Consider the following 24,891-nt stretch of genomic DNA (forward strand, 5'->3'; position numbering starts at 1 on the left):
TTTCCTGTTAGGGTGGTGAAGCACTGGAATAGGTTGTCCAGGGAGGTTGTGAATGCTCCATCCCTGGCAGTGTTCAAGGCCAGGTTGGACGAGGCGTTGGGTAATATGGTTTAGAGCGAGGTGCCCCTGCTCATGGCAGGGGGGTTGGAACTTGATGATCTTGAGGTCCTTTCCAACCCTAACTATTCTATGATTCTATGTATTTTAAATACCTCTCGGGATGGTGACTCCACCACTTTCCTGAGCAATCTGTTCCAGTGCTTGATAACCCTTTCAATGAAGAAATTTTTCCTAATATCTAATCTAAGCTTCCCCCACAGCAGCTTGAGGCCACTACCTCTTGTCCTATTGCTTGTTCATTGGGAGAAGAGACTGACCCAGGTCACTATAACCTCCTTTCAGTAGCTGTAGACAGCAGTAAGGTCCCCCTGAGCCTTCTCTTCTCCAGACTTAACAACCCCAGTTCCCTCATAAGACTTATTCTCTGGATTCTACATTAGCTTTGTGGCCCTTTGGACACACTCCAGCACCTCAGTGTTTTTCTTGCAAAGAGGGACCCACACAGTATCCAAGGTGTGGCCTCACCAGTGCCAAGCGCAGGGGGACAAGATCGATACTGGTTTCATCTTTATTACTTTTTTGTGTCACAGTAGGAAAATATATTGATTCAGTCATTTCACAAAAGTAGCTTAATTTCTGATCCTTAAGGCTTGGATTGTCAGTTTTAAAATAAAGACATGGAAAAGGATACTTTAATTCTTTCTTACACACAATGGCTAAAACAAAACAGAAATTAGACCTTGAAATGCAGGTAAGTGTGACATTTACTTCTGAAAACTGCTTAGGAAACAAAGTTTGCTTTTCAGTTGAACAATCTAACTGAAGTATTCCATTGTTCAACTTCCATTCTGGAAATTCCAGGTCTTGAAAATATTTTTTCCTCTAAATTACTAAATTTATTTCCTCTAAATTACTCGAACAGTCATTATGAGAGACTTCTCCCATTTTCTTCAGTTTTCTAATTTTCTTCTTGAAGGACTCAATCATTCCAATTAAGCCTTTTCTTTAAACTCCTAATAAATAGCTATAGCTTGGCTATAATTTCCAACGTTTCCACATATATTCCTAAATTCTGAAATAATGCAGAATTTCTCAAACTCCGTGACTATGAGCTGTAGCAGCTCTCTAATATTTTAGAAAAATAAAAAGCCAAGCAGCTAAATAAAAACAAATAAAATAATCCAAGCTCTTCATAACATGGTTGCAATGTTTTCTTTTTGGCTTCAAATCTGTATTGCAGTAAGCAGACAGCACCAGGGGGGTAAATTGCTTTGCATGCTCAAATCTCCCATTTGTATATTTGGCTAGTAAGCATTTGGGAATTCCAAAAGAAAATCTACTTTCCAAATGGCACTGCATCTGCTTACTTCCAGTGTGTCTCCCATTTCTCAATGACCAGAAGACTGATAACTCTACTAAAAAAACTGCAGTTAGATAGATACCCATGCTGAGGATTTTTCCCTTTTTGGAAATAAAAACTAGATTCAGGTCTGGTTTATTTAAAGAAAAGTCTTCACAAGCCATCATACTACCAGTATTGCAACTTGCAAAAGCACAGATCTATTCCCTTCTTACTATCAGTCATCATCTGCTTGGAAATTATCTCTCTTCTTTCTGTGTAAGCATTTTGGATCTCCTTCTTTTAAGCACAGTATGTATTTCACAGAAAATAAATAATAAGTCCCCAGTCTTGGTTTTGTACAGAAACTGCACAAGAGACAAGCTAGTTCTGTGGCCCGTCGCTATTGGCACTTCATTGTTTGATTATTTAGCTCTCCTCTCACCCCCCATGTTTGCATTATTTCACTTGACTTTTCTTCTCTCCCCTCCCTTTGACAATATGTCTGCCTTGCTGTCTTTTGCCTTGATTCATCACTAAGCTCCTTTTTAGGCTACCAACTCATGTTAAGGACCATGTCAGAACTGCTCATGTTCAACCTGTGTTCAGCATATGAAACTAAAATTACAGATACCTAAAAGGCCAAAAAAAACCAAACTCACATTATTAGTTACAGAAATGCGTGCAAGAGTTTACAGTGACCAATTTTTTTCCTGAGCTATCAAAAACTAATTAAATTGGCATAAAAAGTCTTTTGATGCCAGCTTAGAAGCCAAAATATCTTCAGGCATTCTCTACTTTGCATTCGAGGTTAACCTAACATTCCAGGAATGCAATAGGAGGAGCTGGTATACTCCTGGGCTGAGGTATGATTCAAATTAGGACATGCAAGAGTTTCCATTCATGCGCAGGTACACATCATCTCATCCTTCTGATTTCAATGGAGAAGAGATTCCTACAAGAGAACTAGAGTTCTTAAGTTGTTTCTGAACAGCACCTCTGTACCTTATCACATGCCAAACAGCACTGCTAAATATCAGTTCTGTCCCTGCACGTTTAAATATGAGCATAACACCCATTTTATGATGCTTGCTGGTGGTAAAAAATACAACATATCAAGTGCTCTGTCATACCATTCTCTATACTGGTGTTTAGATGCTCTTAACTCAAAGGGCAGAGGAAGATCTCTAGAGTATTGTCAAACTTCTGATCACTGTACAACCCAGCTGGTCACGTTCCAAATCCAACTCTCAGGATCTTAAGCAGACTTCTCAGAAGGAAAAGCCCAAACAACCCACATACTAAATGCTTCAGAAAGAAGGCCTGAACTCTACTAAGGCTTAAGCATGCTTTAATGTTTTACTCACTTAAGTTGTGGCATATATGCTTCAATTACTAAAAAGAAATATACCTTGGAAGAACAGGCATGGAAATGAAGTAAAACTACTTTCGTGAATTTCAGACCTGGAAACACTCCTTTTGCTGTTGAAGTAAGGGATATTCAAAATATACTGGCCAAGATCCAAGACAATTACCAGACAAGAGGAAGCCGAATCAAAGTGTGCATGTCTATCTTTAAATGGCTGCATATACAAATAAGGGTTCAGGCTTCTGCTTGTTCTCTGGGTCATGTGTGAAGCCCGCTTAAAGAACAGCGCCACTCCCTACTTCCATTTCTGGAGAGAAGAAACAGATACCCCCAAATCTGAAGAATTGTAATACATTCTACTGATGGCAGCATTAACAGTACTACTCTTTCTCCCCGGACTTCTCCAGCACCCACAAGAGATGCAAATTCTTTTCCCAGTTTTACAAACTGTCACAACAGGGCAAGTAAGCCGGGCACTGGGGAAGAGCCACACAGCTGTGAAAGGCACATTTGGGGAGGGGGGGGGGGGGGTATCTGTAAAAAGAGTTGACCATACCAGTATCCACCCTCATAGCCAAAGGACTGCAAGAGGACAGCAAACTGCTCACACAGTTTCTTTTAAGTTAAGAAAATATCTTGGGGTTTAAATGAAACTTGAACACATAAATAAAGAAACCCACTCTAGGATCTTATACACATTCTTTCCAGATGTGCTTGTAAATAAGAAACAGAGACGCTAAGTCCAACGATTTTGTTGCAATGATCATGGATAGGGACAGACATTTAATAATGGCCTCAGGATGCAGACGACCATAAACCCTTTGCTGTTCTCCCAGCACTTCCACAGTTTTGACTGTTTCTAAAACAAGTCTTTTTAACAGTATCTGCTTTCAATCAGCAGCATGGGAAAGAAAATAAAATGGGAAAACTTTCATGAAATTCAATACAGACATTTTGCTTTCATTAACTGAGGAAGTCAATGCCTGTGCTAATTCAAGGCCTGGTCATTAGTGCTGACTCCAAATGCAAAAACTCTGTATCAAGCACAGCCACGGTGTGGTTCTTGGTAGGTTAATTGCAGTGGGAAAGCCAGAACAAAGCTCTCATATCTATGCTACAATTTGCTACTCTTCAGTTGTAGCAACCAGTTAATTGAATTACTGAAGTGACTGCTACAAACAAAAGCAATCCCCTACAGGTTTCATGTTGCTTTGGTTGGTTGGGTTTTGGTCCCCTGTTGTCTCCCCTCTCCTCCCCTCAGCATGATCCAACACTTCCTGCAACAAAGAATGACAGCAACAAGTGCAGGAGTTACGGAAACAGTGACTTCTTAAAAACTAGCTTATCATGTTTGGGGCAAGGAGGGCTGAGGGATTGGCCAGATGAAGCACACAAGTACAATGGCCATGAGAGCTTTATTGAAGAAAACTATGGAAGACCTGTACCTTAAAGGTACCCAGCATAACATGTTAACACGTTATCTCTGTTATTCAGAACTAGTCTAACTTCAGTTAGCCACAGCCTTTAGCTTGGTTCCACTTCCAGAGGTAACTGCTCCAATGGCTTGCACCCAAAGAAAGGCAATGGACTGCTCGCCAGCACCTCCAGAGTTTCCTCTGAAAGCCCAACCTGCTCCTTTTGCATTTGCAAAAAGGACTATTTCAGTACCTTGGGAGGTAGAAGAACTGACCAGCCCTATCCAGGTTTGCTGCCAGGTTTAGAATCTAAGCAAAGGTGACTGATGGGAAAAGATCAATGGTGTAAATGTTTTTACATACAGGGCTAAAACTAGCTTCCCTATCTGTTCAAGGCTAGCTTGAACATCTCCCTGCCATGAAGACCTAAGTTTTATTTATTACCTTAAAGTCTTTTTCAAGGAACCATCCACTGGCATAGAAAATACAGTGCAATTTTCCAAATGTGTGAATGAGAAAACAGACAAAAGTTACAAGACAAAGCTACTGCCCTGCACTCACATCTCATCGGTATCTGTCAAAAGCCAAGAGGTTGCTGGGTTTCCTCAAATCAGTTAGGGGTAAAGACAGGTGACACATACCCCAAGTTGTTACTGTGATCACTTAAAGCCACTGTCCTCAGTCTGATGCTATCTGACCTTGCAATTAGCATTAGAAGATATGAAAACTGTTTTAATGCAGCAAAATGAGATTCTGGCGTACAGGTAAACAAACAGTCTCCTTGGTCCTGCAGCATGCTGAAGGGAATGTTATTGGCAAATTATCAAAGGGTGAAATTACCAAATGAACACATCTCAAATCAATGGTTATTAACATCAACTATTATTGAATCAACCAACTGATTGAGAACAAAGTACATTTTAGCTGTCATGAGACTACAATGGCAGACAGATGAAGTTTGATTCAACTTAAAGCCTGCTTCTACAATTTCATTTACTCAAATTTGTGAAACACCAACATTTTTGCTAGCTTATACTAGAACAACATTTTGTGGTATGTGGCTGCAGCATTTACAACCACTAGAAAGAGCATTCAAGCCCAATCTATATCAAGCCACAGCCTCTGTTACCTATGACACCAGTCTGTAACAAGAATTTTTCAAAGCCTTAATCACCTTGAAATCACCATGAAGTAATTCCTTAGATATTTAACTGTTGTATTTATTTAACCCTCATCACTATCTTTGAAGAAGCAGATAGAGTTCTTGAATAACGGATTAAAAATACCAAGTATGACAAGTACACATGGCTCTTGCTCCTACTGGCAACACACGGCCCATAGCCTCTTCCAGATGCTGCAAGAAACTTGTCTCATCAGTTCTTTACAGAAGTCACTTGATTTACACTCAAGGACAAGCAAGCAGAAGGCTGTATTTCAAATATGTGGGAGCCTCAGGGGCCTTACACAACCAAGTATGCCATTCTGAAAACCACCCCGAAATCAAACAAAAAAAACCCAAACCCTAATGCCCTATCCTAGCATGATGCAGACATCAGGGTAAAGATACGTTTGCAATTACAACAACCGTATAATAACAACTGCTGCAAGTAGTACCTTGTAGAAAGCACAGTTCACACTTCAAGGCCTCTCTCCAAGGCTAATGAGAAAATCATGGGCCTTGAGATTGCTATTTTTTTCCTCCTCCCTGTTAAGAGCAAACGGTTCATAATTATGAGTTAAAAAGTGAACTTCAGAACACTTTAGAATAGAAAAGCTGAAGTCATTTTTCTCCTCTACTTTCCAGGCAAGATATCCATTCAGGTTTAGACATAGGTCATGAGTGCCAAGAAAAACTTAGGCCTAGAGTTTCTGGATTTTATTTATAATCCAAAAGATATCTTAAGCATGAAGTAAGTCTAATTCCACTACTTGCAAGTCTTAAGAAGCATTTCCTTTTTTTCTGGAAGAGTTTGGCGTTACAAGGAAGGAGGTAACCCTTTCTGACCCTCCATGCACACATCTATAGATAACTGTAAAATAAAAAGGTACAAAAAAAAACCACACAACAACCAACCAACAACAAACAAACCCCCCAAAAAACAACCAACCAAAACCGACAAACCCCAAGAGGCTTCACAGTCTTCTTCACATAAAATCCAGTAAGTCTTTCAAGTATTATTTGGAATAGCTTATTTTAGTTAGATCATTTTTTAGCTAAAATCTATTCAGGAGAACTCCAAAGTACCTTAAAAGAAAAACAAACAACAACAACAACAAAAAAAGCACTTCTCCATACCTTTGCATAAAATACCCTCAAAACAAAGTTCACACAGAACACAGAAGTACAGAGTTAAGAGCTCATATCTTTCTAACTTGTTTCTTTACTATTAAGTGCAACTTCTAACAGTAACAGAATAGGCTGTCACATCTCAGTAATTCACTGAAGCAGCAGCTCTGCAGACAGATCCCCCTCCATCATTACTGTAAACTATTAACACTATTATTTCATATAATTGAGTTTCTACTGCCAGCTCTCTCACACTGCAACATTAGCACTCACACAGCACTTCCCGAATACTGGCATCACAACTCTGAGACCTAAAAAAACAGCTTAATGCTAGAAAGACTGGAAAATACCTTGTGTTCATACACGGATTACATATTCTTAACTGAAGAGATGTCCCTCACTTGAAGCAGTAACAGTAAAATCAAAGTGAATGCATGTCCCTTGACTACACTTAACATCAGAACCTTACACCAAGTACAGAAACATGATGGGAAAAGTCCCATGGACTGTCAAACTGCTGACAGCATCTCTAAGGCCTATTTGCAAATTCTACACACAAGCATCAAAGCAACAAAGATGACCGAGTGTAGATTAATGCCAGTTACAGCTAGAAACATAACACATCATCACCAGCTTCCTTCTGCCACATATCTTAGAAAAGAATTATGCAGGGTATAAAAGATGTTCTGGAACAGATAAAACATAGTAGCTTTAAAATCATAGAATAATTAGGGTTGGAAAGGACCTTAAGATCATCAAGTTCCAACCTCCTTGCCATGGGCAGGGACACCTCACTCTAAACCATACCACCCAAGGCCTAGTCCAATTGAACTTGAACACTGCCAGGGATGGAGCATTCACAACCTCCCTGGACAACCTATTCCAGTGCCTCACCACCCTGACAGGAAAGAATTTCCTCCTTATATCCAACCTAAACTTCCCCTGTTTAAGTTTTAACCCATTACCCCTTGTCCTATCACTACAGTTCCTAATGAAGAGTCTCTCCCCAGCGTCCCTATAGGCCCCCTTCAGCTACTGGAAGGCTGCTATGAGGTCTCCACGCAGCCTTCTCTTCTCCAGGCTGAACAGCCCCAACTTTCTCAGCCTATCTTCATATGGGAGGTGCTCCAGTCCCCTGATTATTCTTGTGGCCCTCCTCTGGACTTGTCCCAACAGGTCCATGTCCTTTTGTGTTGAGAACACCAGAACTGCACACAATACTCCAAGTGAGGTCTCATGAGAGCAGAGCAGAAGGGCAGGATCACCTCCTTCGACCTGCTGGTCACATTCCTTTTGATGCAGCCCAAGATACAGTTTGCTTTCTGGGCTGCAAGTGCACACTGAAGCCAGCTCATGTTCATTTTCTCATCAACCAGCACCCCCAGGTCCTTCTCCGCAGGGCTGCTCTACTGCTCTGAATCTCTTCTCTGCCCAGCCTGTAGCTGTGCCTGGGATTGCTCCAACCCAGGTGTAGGACCCTGCACTTGTCACAGTTAAAACTTCATGAGGTTGGCATCAGCTCACCTTTAAGAACATGTCCAAATTTAAAAACCATACCTGTGGTTTTAATATAAATACCCAGGATTTCCATTGTTACACTAAAGAAGGTGTTTCATATTTTTATGATTTCCCTCTCTTAGCATCTCATGAATCCACTGCCATCAGCACCTGCTTGGATAAGAATCACAGGGTAAAAGCAATAAATAATACGGGTTTAAGAAAAGGAGACCATTCAAAACAAAAGCTGGCAAGGGAAGAATGAGGCATGGTACAGCTCCTAAGAAAAAAATCTACTTGCTGCTTTCAAATGAAATATTTTTTACAAAGCTTATGTTATCCCAGGATCCATTTTCTAAACCACTAAGTACAGCTTTTCAGCATACGTACTTCAAGATGAGTTCATTAGTTCAGCAAGTCATCTTGACAGCAGGATCAAAAATCCAAGTCATCCAAATCTATCCATGGAATAAATATACATATGTATGATGAACACTGCCAACCTAACTGGCATTTATGCTAAAGATGAAGTGGCAGAGAGGTGACTGTACATCCTTCAATTTGACAGAAGGCCAATTAACATAAAACCACAATTTTCTAAAACTACACTTCAACTTTCACATCACCTACTGAAGAGCAGTAGTCACAGCGGAAGTGCTACAAAGCCAGACGACAACAGTCTTGAAGTAATCCTATTTCTGACTTCTTTTTGTTCTTTTCAGGTGTATATTTTCTCAAATCCCTCACTTCTCCTCTAGGTAAAGGCACATAATTTCCCCTTATCTCAGACCAATTTACCACTGCATTCCTCCTACCCCCAGGCAAGACTACCTGAATAGATTTGATCTGCCTTCTGCATCTGCAGGCCTACAGCTAGAGAAACATCTACAGATGAACCCCAAACTAGAACACCAAAGGAAAGATGACTGAGAAAGAGACAGTCTGACATACACACACAGAGCTAGCAGCAAAGCTGTATAGGTGGTGTTTGCTTCTTACTGTGCATATGAAATCTGGGAGGATCTTGTGACCTTTCCTCCTCTGCCTTAGAAAGACCCATCTATTAACAGAGAACATTACACCTCCTCCAAACATTTCATTACATTCTCCATTAGAACAAGACGCTTAAGCAATCATGGTCCCTTTGTTACTTCTGAGAATCAAGTCTCACAGCTTCTTCCTCTCCTTTTCCTTTTGGATATTGTGGTAAACTTATCTTGACACTTCCTTACGTATACGTTTTCGGCTGGAGTTGCTGCTAAGCCAGCGAATACACTTATGAAAGAAAATGTAGTAACTCTTAACACCCTTAAAAGGGCTTAGGAACATGACTGTCATACCTTATGCAGCAGCATTCAAACCAGGAAACAGCAGCTTCACATTTGTCAACAGCCACATGACAATACACACTCTCAGGACACCAAACAGCAGCACGTGAACCCAGAAACACATTCCAAAACCAAAGCACAACAGATTAGAATGCTTTATATGCTCAGCATATAAAGAGGAAGTATTATAAATAGCTGTAAAGTTACCTGGGAAGTTAATTAAGTTCCCTTCTTGTTTACTGATGCCTGCCTTGGCTAGAAATGTTCACCCATCTCTTCTGTGAATGGGGGTTTATGCAGTTCACATGTAATTTTTAAACTACAAATCACAACACAAACATATGGGCACTATTCATTTTAAATATCAAAATCACTGCCTTATTCTACAGTTTTTCTAAAAATTATAAAAAAATAGTAGAAAGGCAATTTATTATTAGTGTATCCCATGCTTCCCTTAAAAAAAGACATACTGTAAAAAAAAATTGATGTATTCATAAAATGTAATCAATGTGGTTTACTGCGATCTTTTCCACAGTAACAAACAAAGTAAAAGGGTCCTGGATTGAGGTGGTTCTGATTAATGCTATCTCATATAAATTATCCAGCATCAGCCCAGTTACCCTAAACCAAAATAATTTCACTCCCATCAGATGACTAAAGAAAAATTTCCTTCCCATTGCACTGGAATGAACACAAAACCTTTGTCTTTTGTTTTGAAAATGGGTATTGATACAGGCTCCTCTTCCCATTCCCCACCCCCCCTTTTTAACAGGACCAGTATTTTGGAAAATGTCAGAAAAGTGTGCTCTGACAAATGGCATATGTATTTCACTCTGGCTAATTCCTTTTCAACAGGCTCATCTGAGGGCAACAAGTAGTTTCTACTGACTGGAAACAACAGTTCATTCTTTCAGATAAGCAGCACTTCATTAGGAGCCAGGATATAGATTCTGAAGGAAAACACACATTTGTTGAGCACTGGTGACATGATCTAGTGTGATGTGTCCCTGCCCATGGCAAGGGGGTTGGAACTAGATGATCTTAAAGTCCTTCTCAATCCAAACCATTCCATGATTCTATAAAACACAATGAGAAATTCTCACCCAAGTTTCACAATATACATTATTTGTGGAAGCACTTTCCTGTCCACACAAAAAAAAAGGGGAGAACTTTTTCTTTCTTCCAAAGTCTTTCAAAGACAGACAAGCCCCTCCTGTTAGTGACAGGATCTATCCTGCCTCTACAGTCTAAGGGTAAGATTTCCGATTCCATAGGTCTAGGTTCAGCAAAACAAAACCTAGACAAAATGTTTAATCAAGATCCTTGAACCGTAACCTGTAAAACAATACTACCTCTCTTTCCAGGAAGCCACATATACTCCCTATATATTTAAAAAGGAAGCTGCTACAAATTCAACTACCCACATGTGCTAGAAGACCTTAGATTAACCTTTAATTACAGAAAACAGATATTCATAAGAATATTGTAAAGTGACAACTTACAATGCATTATCTATTAACATTCCCAAAAACAGATCCCAAAATGAAAGGCTGGTAACTTTACTAAGCCTTCAGGCTAGAAAGTCCCAACTGAAAATACTGTAATATACTTCTAGTAATATTTAAGAATTTGCAATACCATCACCCTATGTTCACTTTTATTTAGTGAGTTCAAATGTTGGGTTACCAAATTACCTAAGGGGGTCTTCCACTGGGTAAGACTGACTACTTAAGACTATCTGAATGGCTGGGATCCCTGCTAGCGTCAGCCCTTGAATTAACACTAAACACGCAGTCATCAAATCAGAAAGGTCTAAGCAGGCATAGAATCATAGAACAGTTAGGGCTGGAAAGGACCTTGAGATCATCTAGTTCCAATCCCCCTGCCATGGGCAGGGACACCTCACACTAAGCCATGTTACCCAAGACTCTATCCAACCTGGCCTTCAATGCTGCCAGGAATGGAGCATTTACAACTTCCTTGGGCAACCCATTCCAGTGCCTCACCAGCCTTATAGTACAGAACTTCTTCGTTATATCTAAACTAAACTTCCCCTGTTTAGGTTTGAACACATTACTCCTTGTTCTATCACTACAGCCCCAGGCCCCCTTCAGATACTGGAAGGCTGCTACAAGGTCTCCACACAAGCTTCTCTTTTCCAGGCTGAACAGCCCCAACTTTCTCAGCCTGTCTCCATATGGGAGGCACTCCAGCCCCCTGATCATCCTCGTGGCCCTCCTCTGGATTTGCTCCAACATGCAAGTTGTACTAGCAAGACTTCTCAAATGAAAAAAAAATTAAACGCTTAAGATAAAATTTCTAAGACAATTCAAAAGTCTTTTCTCTCTTCATCCCTCAAACTTTTCCAGGGGAAGAAGGAAGAAGACAGAGACCAAGGCATCTTTAGCTACATGATTTCAAACACCCACCTTAATGTAAACTAGAGGCACACAGAAGCTTGAGCATCTCTTCCAGCAAACTCTCATATTAGCCTGAAGCAATCAAAAAGCCATGGCCTAAGGAAGCAACACCAAAAACAACTACAGACACAAGCTGCTACAACCACACAACTGTCAGCTTCCAAGAATGATGCCTGTTTCCAATCAAACCTAACAGGGCTAATTGATTCTCTTAGGTAAGGGAGTTCCTACAAGTTCTGTAAAAACAGATGGTCATGTAAAGAAAAGAGACCTTGTATTCTGCCATTCAGTGCTATTAGCTAGTGTGAGCTCCCAACTTGTTAGGTGCCAGGGAAATAAAGGAGAAAAAGAAGGCAATGAATGAGAGAAAACACTCTCTTATAACTTGGCTCTTTTTCAATATCAAATTTGACTGAACACAAGACAGACCCATTAAAATCATGCTTCTGTAGTATCACAGGGGAGGGTACACAGGAAAAGGGTTGGGAAGATGCATACCAAACTTACAGTAAGATAAAAAAAAAAAAAAAACTGAATGGATCTAAAGGTTAAAAGGAGAGATGTATTAAGCTGTGATTGTTATTTGTTACTCAACAACCCTGTTTGGCAGTGAGGGTTTGGGTTTTTTTTTAGACTCTAGTAAAGCTCATTAAATATTTGCCAGGATATTATGAAAACATTTGTGTATAAATGAAACAGCAAGTTGATTTTCCTGTAGTTTATTACAAATGTCATCACTTCAAAATAAACAGTAATTAATCAGCATTTTATTTCTCTTGAAGACTGGAAGATGAAAAGTATTGAAGTCCAGGGTTAAGTGTCTTCATCTTGGGTGGTAAACTAGGCCCTGAGACTCTGTGACATTATAGATCTTAAAATATGTATCTTCCTTTGGTTATCCAATCAAGTTCATGATTAAAAAAAAAAAGACAAAAAAAAAGTAATAACACAATAGTCTAGTTTTAGAAAACACATTCCCACTCTTTTCCTGCTATCTTCCACAAAATACAAGGAATAAATACAAGCTTTGCTTCATTAGAAACCAGATAGGTTTAAACAAGATTTTTATTATAAGTTTCATATACTTTATGTTCTGTTGAAGAATGCAAGTTTTAACTACTGAAGCTACATAATAAGATACAAAGTTACGTGGTTTAAATGTACAGGTAATACATATTTTGGAAGACTTTACTAATGTGAACAACAACAACAAAAAGATTTTCAGTAGCATATTCCATCAAAGGATGATTGTTTCATATTAGAAATGCTTATGTAAATATTCACCTAAAATAAAACATTAACCCAACCCAGAATCCTGACATACCTGTAGCAGCTTCAGAATGATTAACCTTGATGGTTAACAGGCATTAAGAATACACAGAGCAGTGCAGCAGTTTTTGATGCTTGTTGCTTCTGCCACCCATAGAAATTATGCTTAATTAACATCAAAGACCTTTAATTAACTGCTTACTGTCATCTGTGCTGTTTACAGTGTTAAACACCTTCCTCTTCAATCCTAGTTTGACACTTGATGCAAACCTACCTCTGCTAATCTAAGCAAAAGCCACCTCCTGCCTGCCTTGGGCTGTCAACCCCACCCCACCATCCTCTCCCCTGTGAACCGTTTACACTATTGTCACTGCCAAAAACTGGGTAATCAAACGACAAGAAAATTAAGTGCTATATATGTGGAAAATTACTTCCAAGTTATGTAGGTTTCATTTCATGCCTGATATAAAAGAGAAATATCCAAAAGCTCAAAATTCTTAAAAGGGGAAGACTTGTGCTAAAAGATATCATTGTTTTCAGAAACAACAACTAAATTGACATAGGAAAACACCTCAGCCAGTCACATTATGTATTCTCAAATAAAAAGGTTTAATCAACTTACGTCCTCAAGTTCTAATGGAAATACATTTGGAATGGAAACAGTATTTCTACAGTGTTTAAGTGCCTGATAAATATTTGCATTTATCTTTGGTTTACAGAGAATTCGGGGCTAAACTGACCAAACCCACTTTTTTTTTGAAGGAAGCATGGATAGTTTGAATTAAAAAAAAAATAAAATCTCAATTTTATTCAGCATCTCCAGATATGTTACCTATCTTATCACACCTGTATTTTAATACTGCACAACCTTAACATATATTTAGATATTGCTGATCAGTTATGGAATGCTATTATTTCTATTCTACAAAATGGGAAGCCACAGGGAAGAGATTACATGCTCACACACACAAAACAAACCCTTAAGTGACTAGCTCTGCTACCCTTAGATCATGCTTCTACCTCTTTGCTTGAACTTCTACATTCACCCAGTAAATACCATTACAGGATGCAACAGAAAATACACACTGGAAAGTCTGAATTACAGAAACGTAATATCCAGCAGTAGTCAATAACTTAAGAACTAACTTTAAGTGGTCTAAGATACAAATGGGTTAGAAGCCAAGAACAACAGCAAAAAACCCCACCAGTATTTATTTCCTAATTGTCTCAAAGCCAGGATGTGCTAATTATAATCAAGTGAATTAAGACTAGTCAAATCCAATAAAAGCATTGTATAAAAATTGTACATTCAAGTCCTAAGTTTACACTGAGCAAAGCTAAGCCTAAAACACTGCTGTATCATACCCAGCATATTTTAAATTGTTTACCGTTTAAGATCTTGTTCTGATTTTCCTCCCAAGTGCTTAGCTGACATAATGAGATGACAACACCAGAACTTTATCTCCTCTTCTGCTCAGCACTATCAAGGTTAATTTCACCATGCACATAGTATTCTAAAATTTTAGTGTGACCTAGCATTTCTTGTGCCTTTGTTCTAAATCTGATATTAAAAGATTGGCCATGTTGTACCAGATGCAACAACAGTATGCTGATGTAGCACAAAAGGAAAGCCACAGTCTTATCTCAGAAAGAATAGTGCTCTCGGTAGCAAAACACAGCTTTTATCTATTCTGTAGCACCTTATATTACTAATTTTCTCCTAAACCTTTGAGAGCACACCCATACACAGATGTTTCGTATATACTGATGATTTTCAATCAAGAAAGTTTAGGTCTGGCAGCACCCACCCCAAAAATCAAGAGAACTGCAATAAAAGAAAATAACTTGCTGTCATAAAACAGAGGAAGTCGAGAGTTTCAATGGTTTCCTGTTGAGAAACAATCTGCTTGAAGTACAGGGTAGCAAGCTTACTCCAATTTAACCTAGAAATCTGAGAGGCCCTATCTATTAGCCATGTAAGAATTTAAAAACCGGCAAACATCCAGTCTTACCAAGTCAAAACCACTATTAAACTATGGATACTCTCACCCATTTAATCCCTTGCTCTCCTGAAAGTTCCAATTACACCTTCTCGTTTACATTTGTGAAGCCTTACGCATTAGAACATCTACAGTATTAAAAGCATTTAGGCTCCCAATAGTATATGTACGCTTTCTAGTAATTTTAAAAACGCTTTCTCGCTGTCTCTAATTTCCATTAAAATTCCTCCTATGGGACAAGAAATGATCCCTTTGCTACCTGAGTTTTGTACCAACCTAACAGCGAAGTGCCGAACTTAAAAAAGCATTTCCCCTTAGTTCTGCCCCGTAAGAGCAGTGCCCCGAAGCACGTGGAGGGCCTGCTCAGCTCTCATCGCGAATGACTCGGCTCTGAAACAAGGGACTACAGCACGATCTCCTGCACCTCTCCGGCATCCTCCTCCTCGTAAGCCTGCTTCCCGCGCGTTACTCTATGCAGACCTTCCTAGGAAGAGCCTTTCCCTTCCAGCAGTTATATGGCCGAGACACAGAGCAGCGCGGGCAGGGGTTTAAGAACCACACTAGCGCCGTGAAGTGGAAGCGGACCTAAAGGACCGGTCCATCCCCTACAGCAGCAGCGCGAAACCCGCGTCCTGGGCCAGGCTCCCCGTGCTGCTTGCCGCCACCATAGCCAGGCCCAGCCACCTTTCCCCTCTGCCGCCGTCGCCCCGCACTCACCCAGGCGCGATGACCTGTCCGGGCCGGACGCACAGCTCCCTCACCACGCCGGGCCTCTCCGCCTTCAGCTTGCGCTCGGGGCCGGCCCGCTGCGGCCGGGTGCTGGCGCCGCTGGCGGCAGGCGGCGGGGCGGCGGTGGCGGGACGCGGAGCGGGCGGCAGCGGGGCGCACAGCGCCAGCACCGACCCGATCTGCACTGCCGCCCCCACCGACACCTTCCACTCCAGCAGCCGCAGCGGCCGCGGGCCCGGCGCCCGGATCTCCGCGATCATCCCGGCCGAGCCCTCCACAGAGGGCCCATCGCCCCTGTCCGCCGTCACCTCCATCGTCCCGGGCGAAGGGAGGGGGAGGTGTCGCTATGGCGACGCCCGCTGCCCGGCTGCGGGACCGGAGTCTGGCGCTGCCGCCGGGGGGAGTGGGGAGGGGGGGGAACAGGGGCGCCCCAATAGTCACCAGCAGCGCCGACAGGCGGCGAGGTCACGGCCTCTCTGCGCAGGCGCCGGGCACCGGGTGTCCGGCCGGTCTTAAAGGCACAGCGCAGCCAGCTAGCCCGCCGGGGATGGGCAGAAGTGCTCCTCCCACACCGGAAACACGTTTCCGGATCCGCTCGCTGGAACTACGACTCCAGGCGGGCACCGCGGCGCATGGGAGAGGCCGACAGGAAGGGCGGGCCGCGCGGGGTGCGCTGGGAGCTGTAGTTCTCCCTCGTAACCCTGGGAGCGGGACACGTGGCGGCGCGGAACAGCATGGGCGGGGCAGCTGGGGCCGGCGGCTGCGCTTTGAGGTTCGGCCCCTGCGGAGCCTTATGGTAGCTGTGTGTTGCTGTTCGCTGCTCTCCGTTCTAACCTCCGCTCTAACTTCCGCTCTTCCCCCGGATAGGAGAGGGGGAGGTGGAGAATGGGAGCGCCCTTGTGTGGCTTAGGGGCAGCCCCCCCAACCCGGGGCCGCGGGCCCAGGCCTGAGGCTGGCTGCTGCTCCACGGTGCGTTGGGCGGGCAGGGAGGAGGAGCAGAGTGTAAACGGCAGACCTGAGCTCAGAGGCGGGCAAATCCTACGCGTGCAAAACCTAACCGGGTTGTCCTTGCTTATCTCCATATACGAAGATGGGCTAACAGAATTTGGGCTGTTCAACCTGGAGAAGAGAAGGCTGCAGAAACCTCATAGCAGCCTTCCAGTATCTGAAGGGGGCCTACGAGCATGCTGGGGAGGGTCTCTTCATTAGGGACTGTAGTAATAGGACAAGGGGTAATGGGTTCAAACTTAAACAGAGGAAGTTCAGGTTAGATGCAAGGAAGAAGTTCTTTACTGTGAGGGTGGTGAGGCACTGGAATGGGTTGCCCAAGGAAGTTGTGAATGCTCCATCCCTGGCAGTGTTCAAGGCCAGGTTGTACAGAGCCTTGGGCAACATGGCCTAGGGCAAAGGTGTCCCCCCCCCCATGGCAGGGGGGTGGAACTGAATGATCTTAAGGTCCTTTCCAGCCCTAACTATTCTGTGACTCTGTGATCTCCACAGGGCTGACCAGAGCTGAGGTCTGAGGTGTTCATAAGGGTGCGCACACACCTCCATCAGAAGAGGCCATGGGCATGCCTCCTACCAGCAGCAGCCACATTACAGAGTACAGTTATCTCCTAAGCCCCTTGCCAAGGAGGGAGGCCTCATGCAGTGCACCAAGCCTTGTGCAGCTTTCCAAGGAGGGATGAGATGCTATAAGCACCCCTGGGAATGGACAGCTACTTCAGCGTCTCTAGTACTTGTGTAGCAAGTACACCAAATCTTTGTTCCTCATTGACAGGCCTGGAGTTAACTTGTCTGTACCGAGGAGCTGAAAACAGCAGGCACAAGAAGCTTCACAGGAGGTCCTTTCCAGAGAGTGTTTGGCTGACTTGCTATCAGTCAAGATTTTGACAGAGAAGCCTGGCAGCTCATAGTCTTTTGGCAGTCTCTACCCAGCAGGTTCTCTTGAGGATTTCCTTCTAACATGTCACTGGAGATACCTTAAAACAAAACCAGTATGGTCTGGTTGAGAATTTGGTTTCATTGCTGTGAACTTCATGACAATATTTGACTGTGAGGCAGCCACTGTTACTAATAAACTCTTGAATGAAAGCTGCCATGCGTCTTTTATTATCTCCATGTACACAGGCATAGAGACACATTGCATGATCATGTATGTTTTCTAGATCCTTTTCTTGTACAATGAACTGAAGCGACCTAGTTTCTGAGAAGCCTCATGGTTATATAATAAAGGAGGCTGTTGACTATTTAGTCCTCCACTCATTTGCTACAGAAGTTAGAAGTTATGAATGAGACTAGGAAACTATGAGGGGGGTACTTCAGTTTCATAGTGAAGGCATTTAGGTACATAGGAGAATGGAGAATTTACTCATTCTCTTTCTGCTCCTGAGTCCTTGTCCAAGACAAGTATTGTAATGGGATGTTGTGGCCTTCTTTGCTACAGGGGTTACATCTGCTGGTTGCTGGTGAGCTTGGTGTCCATCAGGGTCTCCAGCGCCTTTACTGCAGAGCTCCTTTCCAGACACTTGCCTCCCCAGCCTGACCTGGTGCCTGGGGTAGTTCCTCCCCAGGGCAGGACTTAGCATTTCATGTTCTTGAACTTCATGAGGTTCCTCTCTGCCCATTTCTCCAGGCTGATCCCTGGGCAAATGACTAGTGAGTGGGTAACTAGTGACAGGACATTCCAACCCTAACATGAAGCACGTATTTGTGCAATATCTGGGTGTTTTTTTTCCTCCCATTTCTGCCATAGGGACTAACCTCTTTAAGGGAACCGGAAAAGACTACAAATTTTCTTCAGATTCCCTGAGTGTAGTATTGCCGTGTGATTGAAGATCAGCTCAGTTAGGCAAACTGTATTTGTTGGTACTGCGTGTCCCCTTTATTGTATATGGAGATGATAGTCTTGGCAGCAGAGCAGAACCATGTCATGAGAATGATGTGGCTTTGCCCTACAAATATCTTGGGCTGATGGTTACTTTGCTTTCCTTTTGCCTGCTAATCCCCTCACCTAAAGATGTACATTTTAGGTTGTGCAGCTTTCTGAACACCTGCCATTTTCTTGAAAGCTGCCTAACACACAGCTTTTATGTATTTCAGCATCGTATCTGTCCTACCAGACTCCTTGGATGGATAAGGATATACAATACTTGATCCCTCGCTGTCAGGTTTGATGCATGTAAGAATTGAGTGACTAAAGTATGGACACCGTGTGGCCACATGGGGCTAGAATTGGTGATGTTACAAGTAGAGGATGAAGTAATAAGAGATCACACCTCCTTACCAACCCTGATTAAGTTAACTTTTACCTCTGGAACAAACCAAGGGTGTGCTACAGCTTCTACAGTACTGCTGATCTCAGCTTCTGCAGCCCCTTCTTCCACAGAAACTATTTTGTGATTTTGTCTGCACCTGTAATTGTGCAGATGAAAAGCTCAGCCAGGATAAGAACAACAGAAATCTACATAATGATTATTATTGTTTCTGCTTACTTTGATTGCACTGAGACAAAGCTTTACAAGGTAATTGCACTGATCAATCCTAGGTGGGTACAAGAGAAAATCCCTGGGATGGTGTGTGATGAGAATATTAGGGGAAGGATCTGTAATTCTCTTAAGTAAGTGTAATTCTAAGGAACACACTGTGTTAAAATGCTTGACTTCATGTCTGGTTATGCCAGATGGCTTCCATCAAGAGGCAGATGTTTTCCCCAGTCTTCCCCTGAAAAAGGACATCAGAATTTAACCACGCCTCTGTATTTGAATACATAGCATGAACAAAAGCATATGCTGTAGATATCAGCTTCATCTAACTGTCGAGTGAAAGCATTGGGGTGGTAGATATAGCCTTGTGGGGAAGTGTGTCTTGAAAGTGATAGATTTTCCAAAAATACATGCATTCAGTTGGGATGACTTCCAAGAAGATAAAGGAGATAATCTGCGTTTTATTTACTTAAGGTTGAAACATGCTTAGCTAAACTTCTTCAAAAAACATTATATATATTGTATTGTATAAATCATCTAATGTCTCTGAAAGGTGCCTTGGCTATTTTCCTATTCAAGACTGATGACTTTGATGCTGTAAGCCTGTCACAGCATACTTAATCCATGCTAAAACCAGTTCCACAGCAATTTTCAGGAGGCTGTAGAGCACGAGGTGGCCAGCCTCCCAAAATCTACAAGCAGCTCACAGAAATCTGCAAATGAGCAAGAGCCACAGAGCACGTGCTGTATACCTCACCACTCCCAGGAGAGCTGTGGGGTGGTTTGCAGACAGGACGTGACAGCAGCTCACCAGCAATCCACAGACCCTGCTCCTGCCTGAAGCCTGAGCGTGCAGCTGCGATGCAGGGTGGCTGGGTAGAGTCACTCTCTGCTTTCCCCTGTGGCTAGGGATTTGAATGAACCAGCCATCCTGGTGCTAGACAGTCCTGTTGCCAATTACATGATGTAATGTTATTATGAGAGCTGTATCTGAACTCCTCAGAAGTGATGCAAAAGTTGTTCAGGAGTCACAGATTGGCCAGTCCCTATGACAGAGAGTTTATAGCTGTTTATATGTAATTCCTCAGTGCAAGAACTCCTCAAGGTGGTATCACATTTAAATATTAAAACAAAATATGGAGACATTCAAAAGCTCTCACAGCTCTTCCATGGCCAGACACCTCCACTGTGATAACCAGGGACAGATTTCACTTGGGAAGGGAAATAACCTCATCCTGGTTTTTGAGCATTTTCAGTAGGAAGGGAAGCTTTACCCTCCTCAAAAGCTGGCAGGACTTACCATCAAAACCAAGAACAGCTTTTGCTGTATGTGAGTGCCCCATGTGAAAGAGGTTTGGGTAGTTTCCATTGTGGCAATCCTTTAATGTTTCTAGACTGTTGACTCCTCAGCCAAGGACCTTCTGCCAGCATTTCTGCTGGCTTTTACAGAAGCAACTCAGGGAATGACTTTAACACACGGAATACAATAAAATGTGCATCTGGAGTTTGATCCCGCTCGCACTGGGCTATTCGAAATGTTCTCAGTTGCCTTCAAAAGGAGACGATGCAAATTCTTAACATCGCAGCAATCAATTATTAGTCTGCCTAAATTGCACTGTCACCAACTTTTATATCACCTGGCTCTTCATGTTTGAAAGAATCAGGTTTTCATGCTCTGTTAGCAGAGGATTTGTTTTTTTTCCCCCAGCAAATATCTTTGGCAAAGCTCTGTGCTCCTCAATGGAAATACAGCAGAGGCTAATTTAAGCTTCTCATTTTTTGTTTTTCTTGGGCAACCCAAAAGAAAAGGATATAAACCAGCTCATTTGTGAAAGCTAGTTACATTTTCCCCACAGCTCCTTCTCTATGACTGGAGTTAGTTTTGCAGTGACTGATCTGCACAGGTGTATTTTCAACAGTGCACATACTTTTGCATCAACATTTTTCTGTATAGCAGTACGCAGACTGTCTCATGGCAGATCAGCTGCACGAGAGGTTACCACGCACACACGTTTATGTGTGTAGCTGGCTACCCATACATAGCCCAGCATAGACACATCCTTTTGGTCCTGCCCTTGAAAACCCTATAGGTAGTTGTCTTTACTCATAAAGTAAACCATTATTTACTTTGTTGGGGCTACTCCCATGGTGCTTTCACACTCACGCTTCACATCTTGAAATGCATGACTCGGAAGCATGAATCAACACTTCTCCCTTTCCTTAGCAGGGATGCGTACAACTTAACATCTTACCTCCTCTGCACAAGGAGAAGATGTCTAAACATTTTCATTTCAGAAGGGAAGCTGATGACAGAGATTCCTGTGCCATCGCAACAGAAGTTCATTCAAGCTTTGCTGTCTAGCAGTCTGCAGATAGGAAACATTCTCCCCTCACCTTCAGTGGAAAATGTATAGAGATGAAACCAACAAACAGCCAAAAGACCCTGCCATAATGAAACACACACTCATCTTACAAGACCTGTGTGAAAAATTTATTTGGACCAAAACATTTTACCCTGCCTTTCTCTTGATGATAGACCAAAACTTTTTTTTTTAAAAAAGAAGTTTTTACAGACCAAAACTTTTTTGCCTTTCCGTTCCCTTTCACCCTTTCCCTTCCCACTGTGATGAGTCTGCAGAGCAAGGAAAAAAATGGGGGTGCTCGACCCCACTTTGGTGATAGGCCGAGCAGAGCTGTGGGCTGTCCTGCTGTGTGGCAGAGCTGGTCCATTCCCCAGCTGGGGAGGACTTGTGTTTCTCTACAGTCTCCTTCAAGTGCAGTGCCACAGAATGGTCCATAAGGAGAAATTATGTTGAAAATACCGAGTATGACAACTCTTCTTTAAGTGGGAAAGAAATATCTTATTTAGAGCAATGGGGAAAACCCCATGCAGCAGGGATATGAAAAGTGTGTTGTTTCATCTGCACAGGAACAGGTAAAATGTAGTAAGTAAGATTCAAAGTTCAGAAGAGAATTTAAGGTAATGATTCCCTGTTTGTAGTAGATCAGGAAAAGTCCAGAAAACCAAGGAGGAATGTGGTGAGGAGAGGAAGAACCTGTCAGCAGTGATTTTTAATCAAAGAGAAAAATCGTTGCACTGCGGAGAAGATAACTAGAATCAAAAGTGATCAAGAACACAGCTGTCGATAGAAGTGACAACAAAAAAGTCATTTGGTGTAGTGCCTTGCTCAGGAAAGGTGTGCCTGGAGACAGAAGTCATTAGCAGTAAGAAGAAGGTGAGGCAAGCACCATTTTTTTTTCAAAGCAGGGATGAAAACAAGTACATCTGAAGCAGAAGGGAGAAGATGGTACAAGCACATAAATGATCAAAGAAGACATGCCATATACTGTGTTAGCATAAGAGACAAGCATGGTAGCTTCACAAGCTGATCTTACAAACCATAAATTATGGCAGTGGCGTTAGTCGTGAGCGTCTGAACTGGTGAAAGTGGAGTTCCATACGCATTACTAAGAAACCCATAATCATATGTTGAGACATGTAGAAACAGTGTGGGTGTCTGCACGAACTGGGAGCTAAATCCTTTTTACCCTTTTACTTTATCTGAAAACTTCCTGTATGGATGGTGCTGAGATTTTTCTTTTTCATTATTTCAGGATTATTTTGGGGGAGAGACATTTTAATATTCTGTTCTCATAAGGGCAAAATTTGGACTCTCCCTGATACTGCTGTTGGGCAGTTTTAGAGCAAAGGAGGGAAGCTTTTAATAATGATCTGTGAAGAAGCCTCAAGCAGCATCCTTTCTGCACTAGGTTCCACCTTCTCTCAATTAGCGTAGTCCTGTCATATAGAATCAGGTACAAGAATAGGCCCCCGAAGGAGACACAGTGAGAGCTAAGAACCCACAGTATGCTGGGGTACTCCATCACTGCTTTTTGGACAAATGTACGTATTGTATGCATCTCAGTCTGACAAACTTGCTTCTGTCTTAGAAATGCAAGTGCATAGGATGTATATCCAGGGATCAATTTTCAGTGTTGTAAATGCACATTTTTATAGCAACAAAATCATAGTCCAGTAGAAAAACAAGCTTCAGGTGTAATAGCACAAATCAGAACCATCCTCTCATAGAATTCAATGACAATCAAGACTTTCTGGTAAACATACTACTTTTCAACTGCATATTTTGCATGCTGTTTGCATGACATCTCGTTTTCTCTCTTTCCCTTGTTGGCTGACTTTGTGCCCTTTTGGCTTGTCCTTTTTTTTCTTTTTTTTTTTTTTTTTTTCTTTTTAATCCTAGTGGTGATTCACTGGAAAAAAATCCATTTAGCCAGTGAGCAGGAATTTATGACCTATTTACGAGTGAACTTCTCTATACTTTTCATAGGCCAAAGTCAACCCCCACAGTACCCCGCAGACTGCATTTTAGAACACGTGTCACGTTCCTGTCTGTGTGTGCCTCACCTGGCCTGCCTGTGCTGTAGATACTATTCACTATTTGCTCATCCAGAATATTTTCTCTTAAAAGAACTTACATTCTTGGAATGGACTGTGTGTCTTTCAGAAAGGACTCCAGAAGATACTGCATTGCAGGAGGAATAATGAGATATAATGGCATTTGAGGTTCTACTCTCTGCTTCCTGGGGTAACATCTGGCGTAACTCTTGGTCCTTGAGCCGTTGCTAACTGCTGCAAAGCCTCCACATATCTGAAAGGGTAACCCTGTACCTATGAGCTGGACAACCTAATGTTTTCCTAACATTGACCACAGGATGGCAGTACAAGATTTTCGTTTTCACCCTCTGTTTCAATTGTATGTGTACGTGCCTTGTGCGTGTGACAGTGTAGTTAGACAGAAAATTAAAACCAGTAGTGCTTTTTTCCATTTTAGAAACAAAGATATACGAGTTTCCTTTCAAATAGGGCTGGATTATGAAAACACAGAACCAATAAGAAAACAATGCCGTTGCTGCATGTGAAGTGTTGCCATAAATACCATATTTCAGATGTGCACCTCAGCTTTGTTCCTATGCTGACTGTGCATTTAATTAATTTAGACTTCTTTTTTCTCCCCCAGTATACAACTTATATTGCAAAGATTATTTAAACAATGTATTATAATGGGTTTTGAATATAGGGAGCTGGTGTCCTAAAACATCTTTGACCACTCCCTTCAGGTGTGGTCCCGTTCTGCCGACAGAGCTGGGAGCAGTTGCCAGGAGGTTAGTTCAGCCTTCCTCCTCTGTCTCCAGCTTCATGATCCCATTTTCTTTTCACAAGGCAAATCAGGGAATTTGTTTTTCTGAAAATGCACCTCACAAAACCAAACAGCTTTTAATCTGATTAGTTCCCCTTCAGGCTTGCAGCTTGGGCACCAGCACCAGCAAGAGGAGGCAGCAGGCAGCCTGGGATCATCCTTCCAGCTGCACCTCATTCCCAAGCTGGTTAATGTGATGGCAGAGCTGAGGAAAGCTTTCAGGCCTGGGCTCCACTGGTTGTTTATTCAACTGGCTTGCCATCGCAGGTGCTATTTTCTGGTTTGGCATTCACAGTGAAACGCTGATGGCATGGCTTGCTCCGTGACATTTTTGTCAGGATGCAATATACTAAAGTATCATCAGGGCTATATTAGTGCCAAGGGCAATTCAGGATTTAAACAACGCGTCCTGCTTTGAACTGCTGCTGAAACACACCCATACACTCAACTTTTTACTGATACGTGTCCATGCTA

The 24,891-nt window shown here is 42.3% G+C and overlaps 1 protein-coding gene across 2 annotated transcripts in view; it reads right to left on the reverse strand.

Moving 5' to 3' along the window:
• The window catches only part of CTDP1 (CTD phosphatase subunit 1), a 106,055-nt gene extending 89,984 nt beyond the window's left edge, over positions 1–16,071 (reverse strand). Inside the window, exon 1 of one of the 2 annotated variants that reach the window (XM_061346337.1) lies at positions 15,702–16,071. In XM_061346337.1, coding sequence (XP_061202321.1) covers positions 15,702–16,027 — 326 coding nt within the window. In that variant the 5' untranslated portion in view covers positions 16,028–16,071. Of the gene's footprint in view, positions 1–1,923; positions 2,050–15,701 lie in introns of those variants that run through there. The other variant, XM_061346338.1, reaches the window with a different exon arrangement.
• Between the last annotated feature and the right edge of the window lie 8,820 nt (positions 16,072–24,891).

This window comes from Neopsephotus bourkii, unplaced genomic scaffold (assembly GCF_033783945.1).
Source record: "Neopsephotus bourkii isolate Nb327-2 ecotype Australia unplaced genomic scaffold, CSIRO-AGI_Nbou_v1 NB_272, whole genome shotgun sequence".
In the NCBI taxonomy this organism is placed as follows: domain Eukaryota; kingdom Metazoa; phylum Chordata; class Aves; order Psittaciformes; family Psittacidae; genus Neopsephotus; species Neopsephotus bourkii.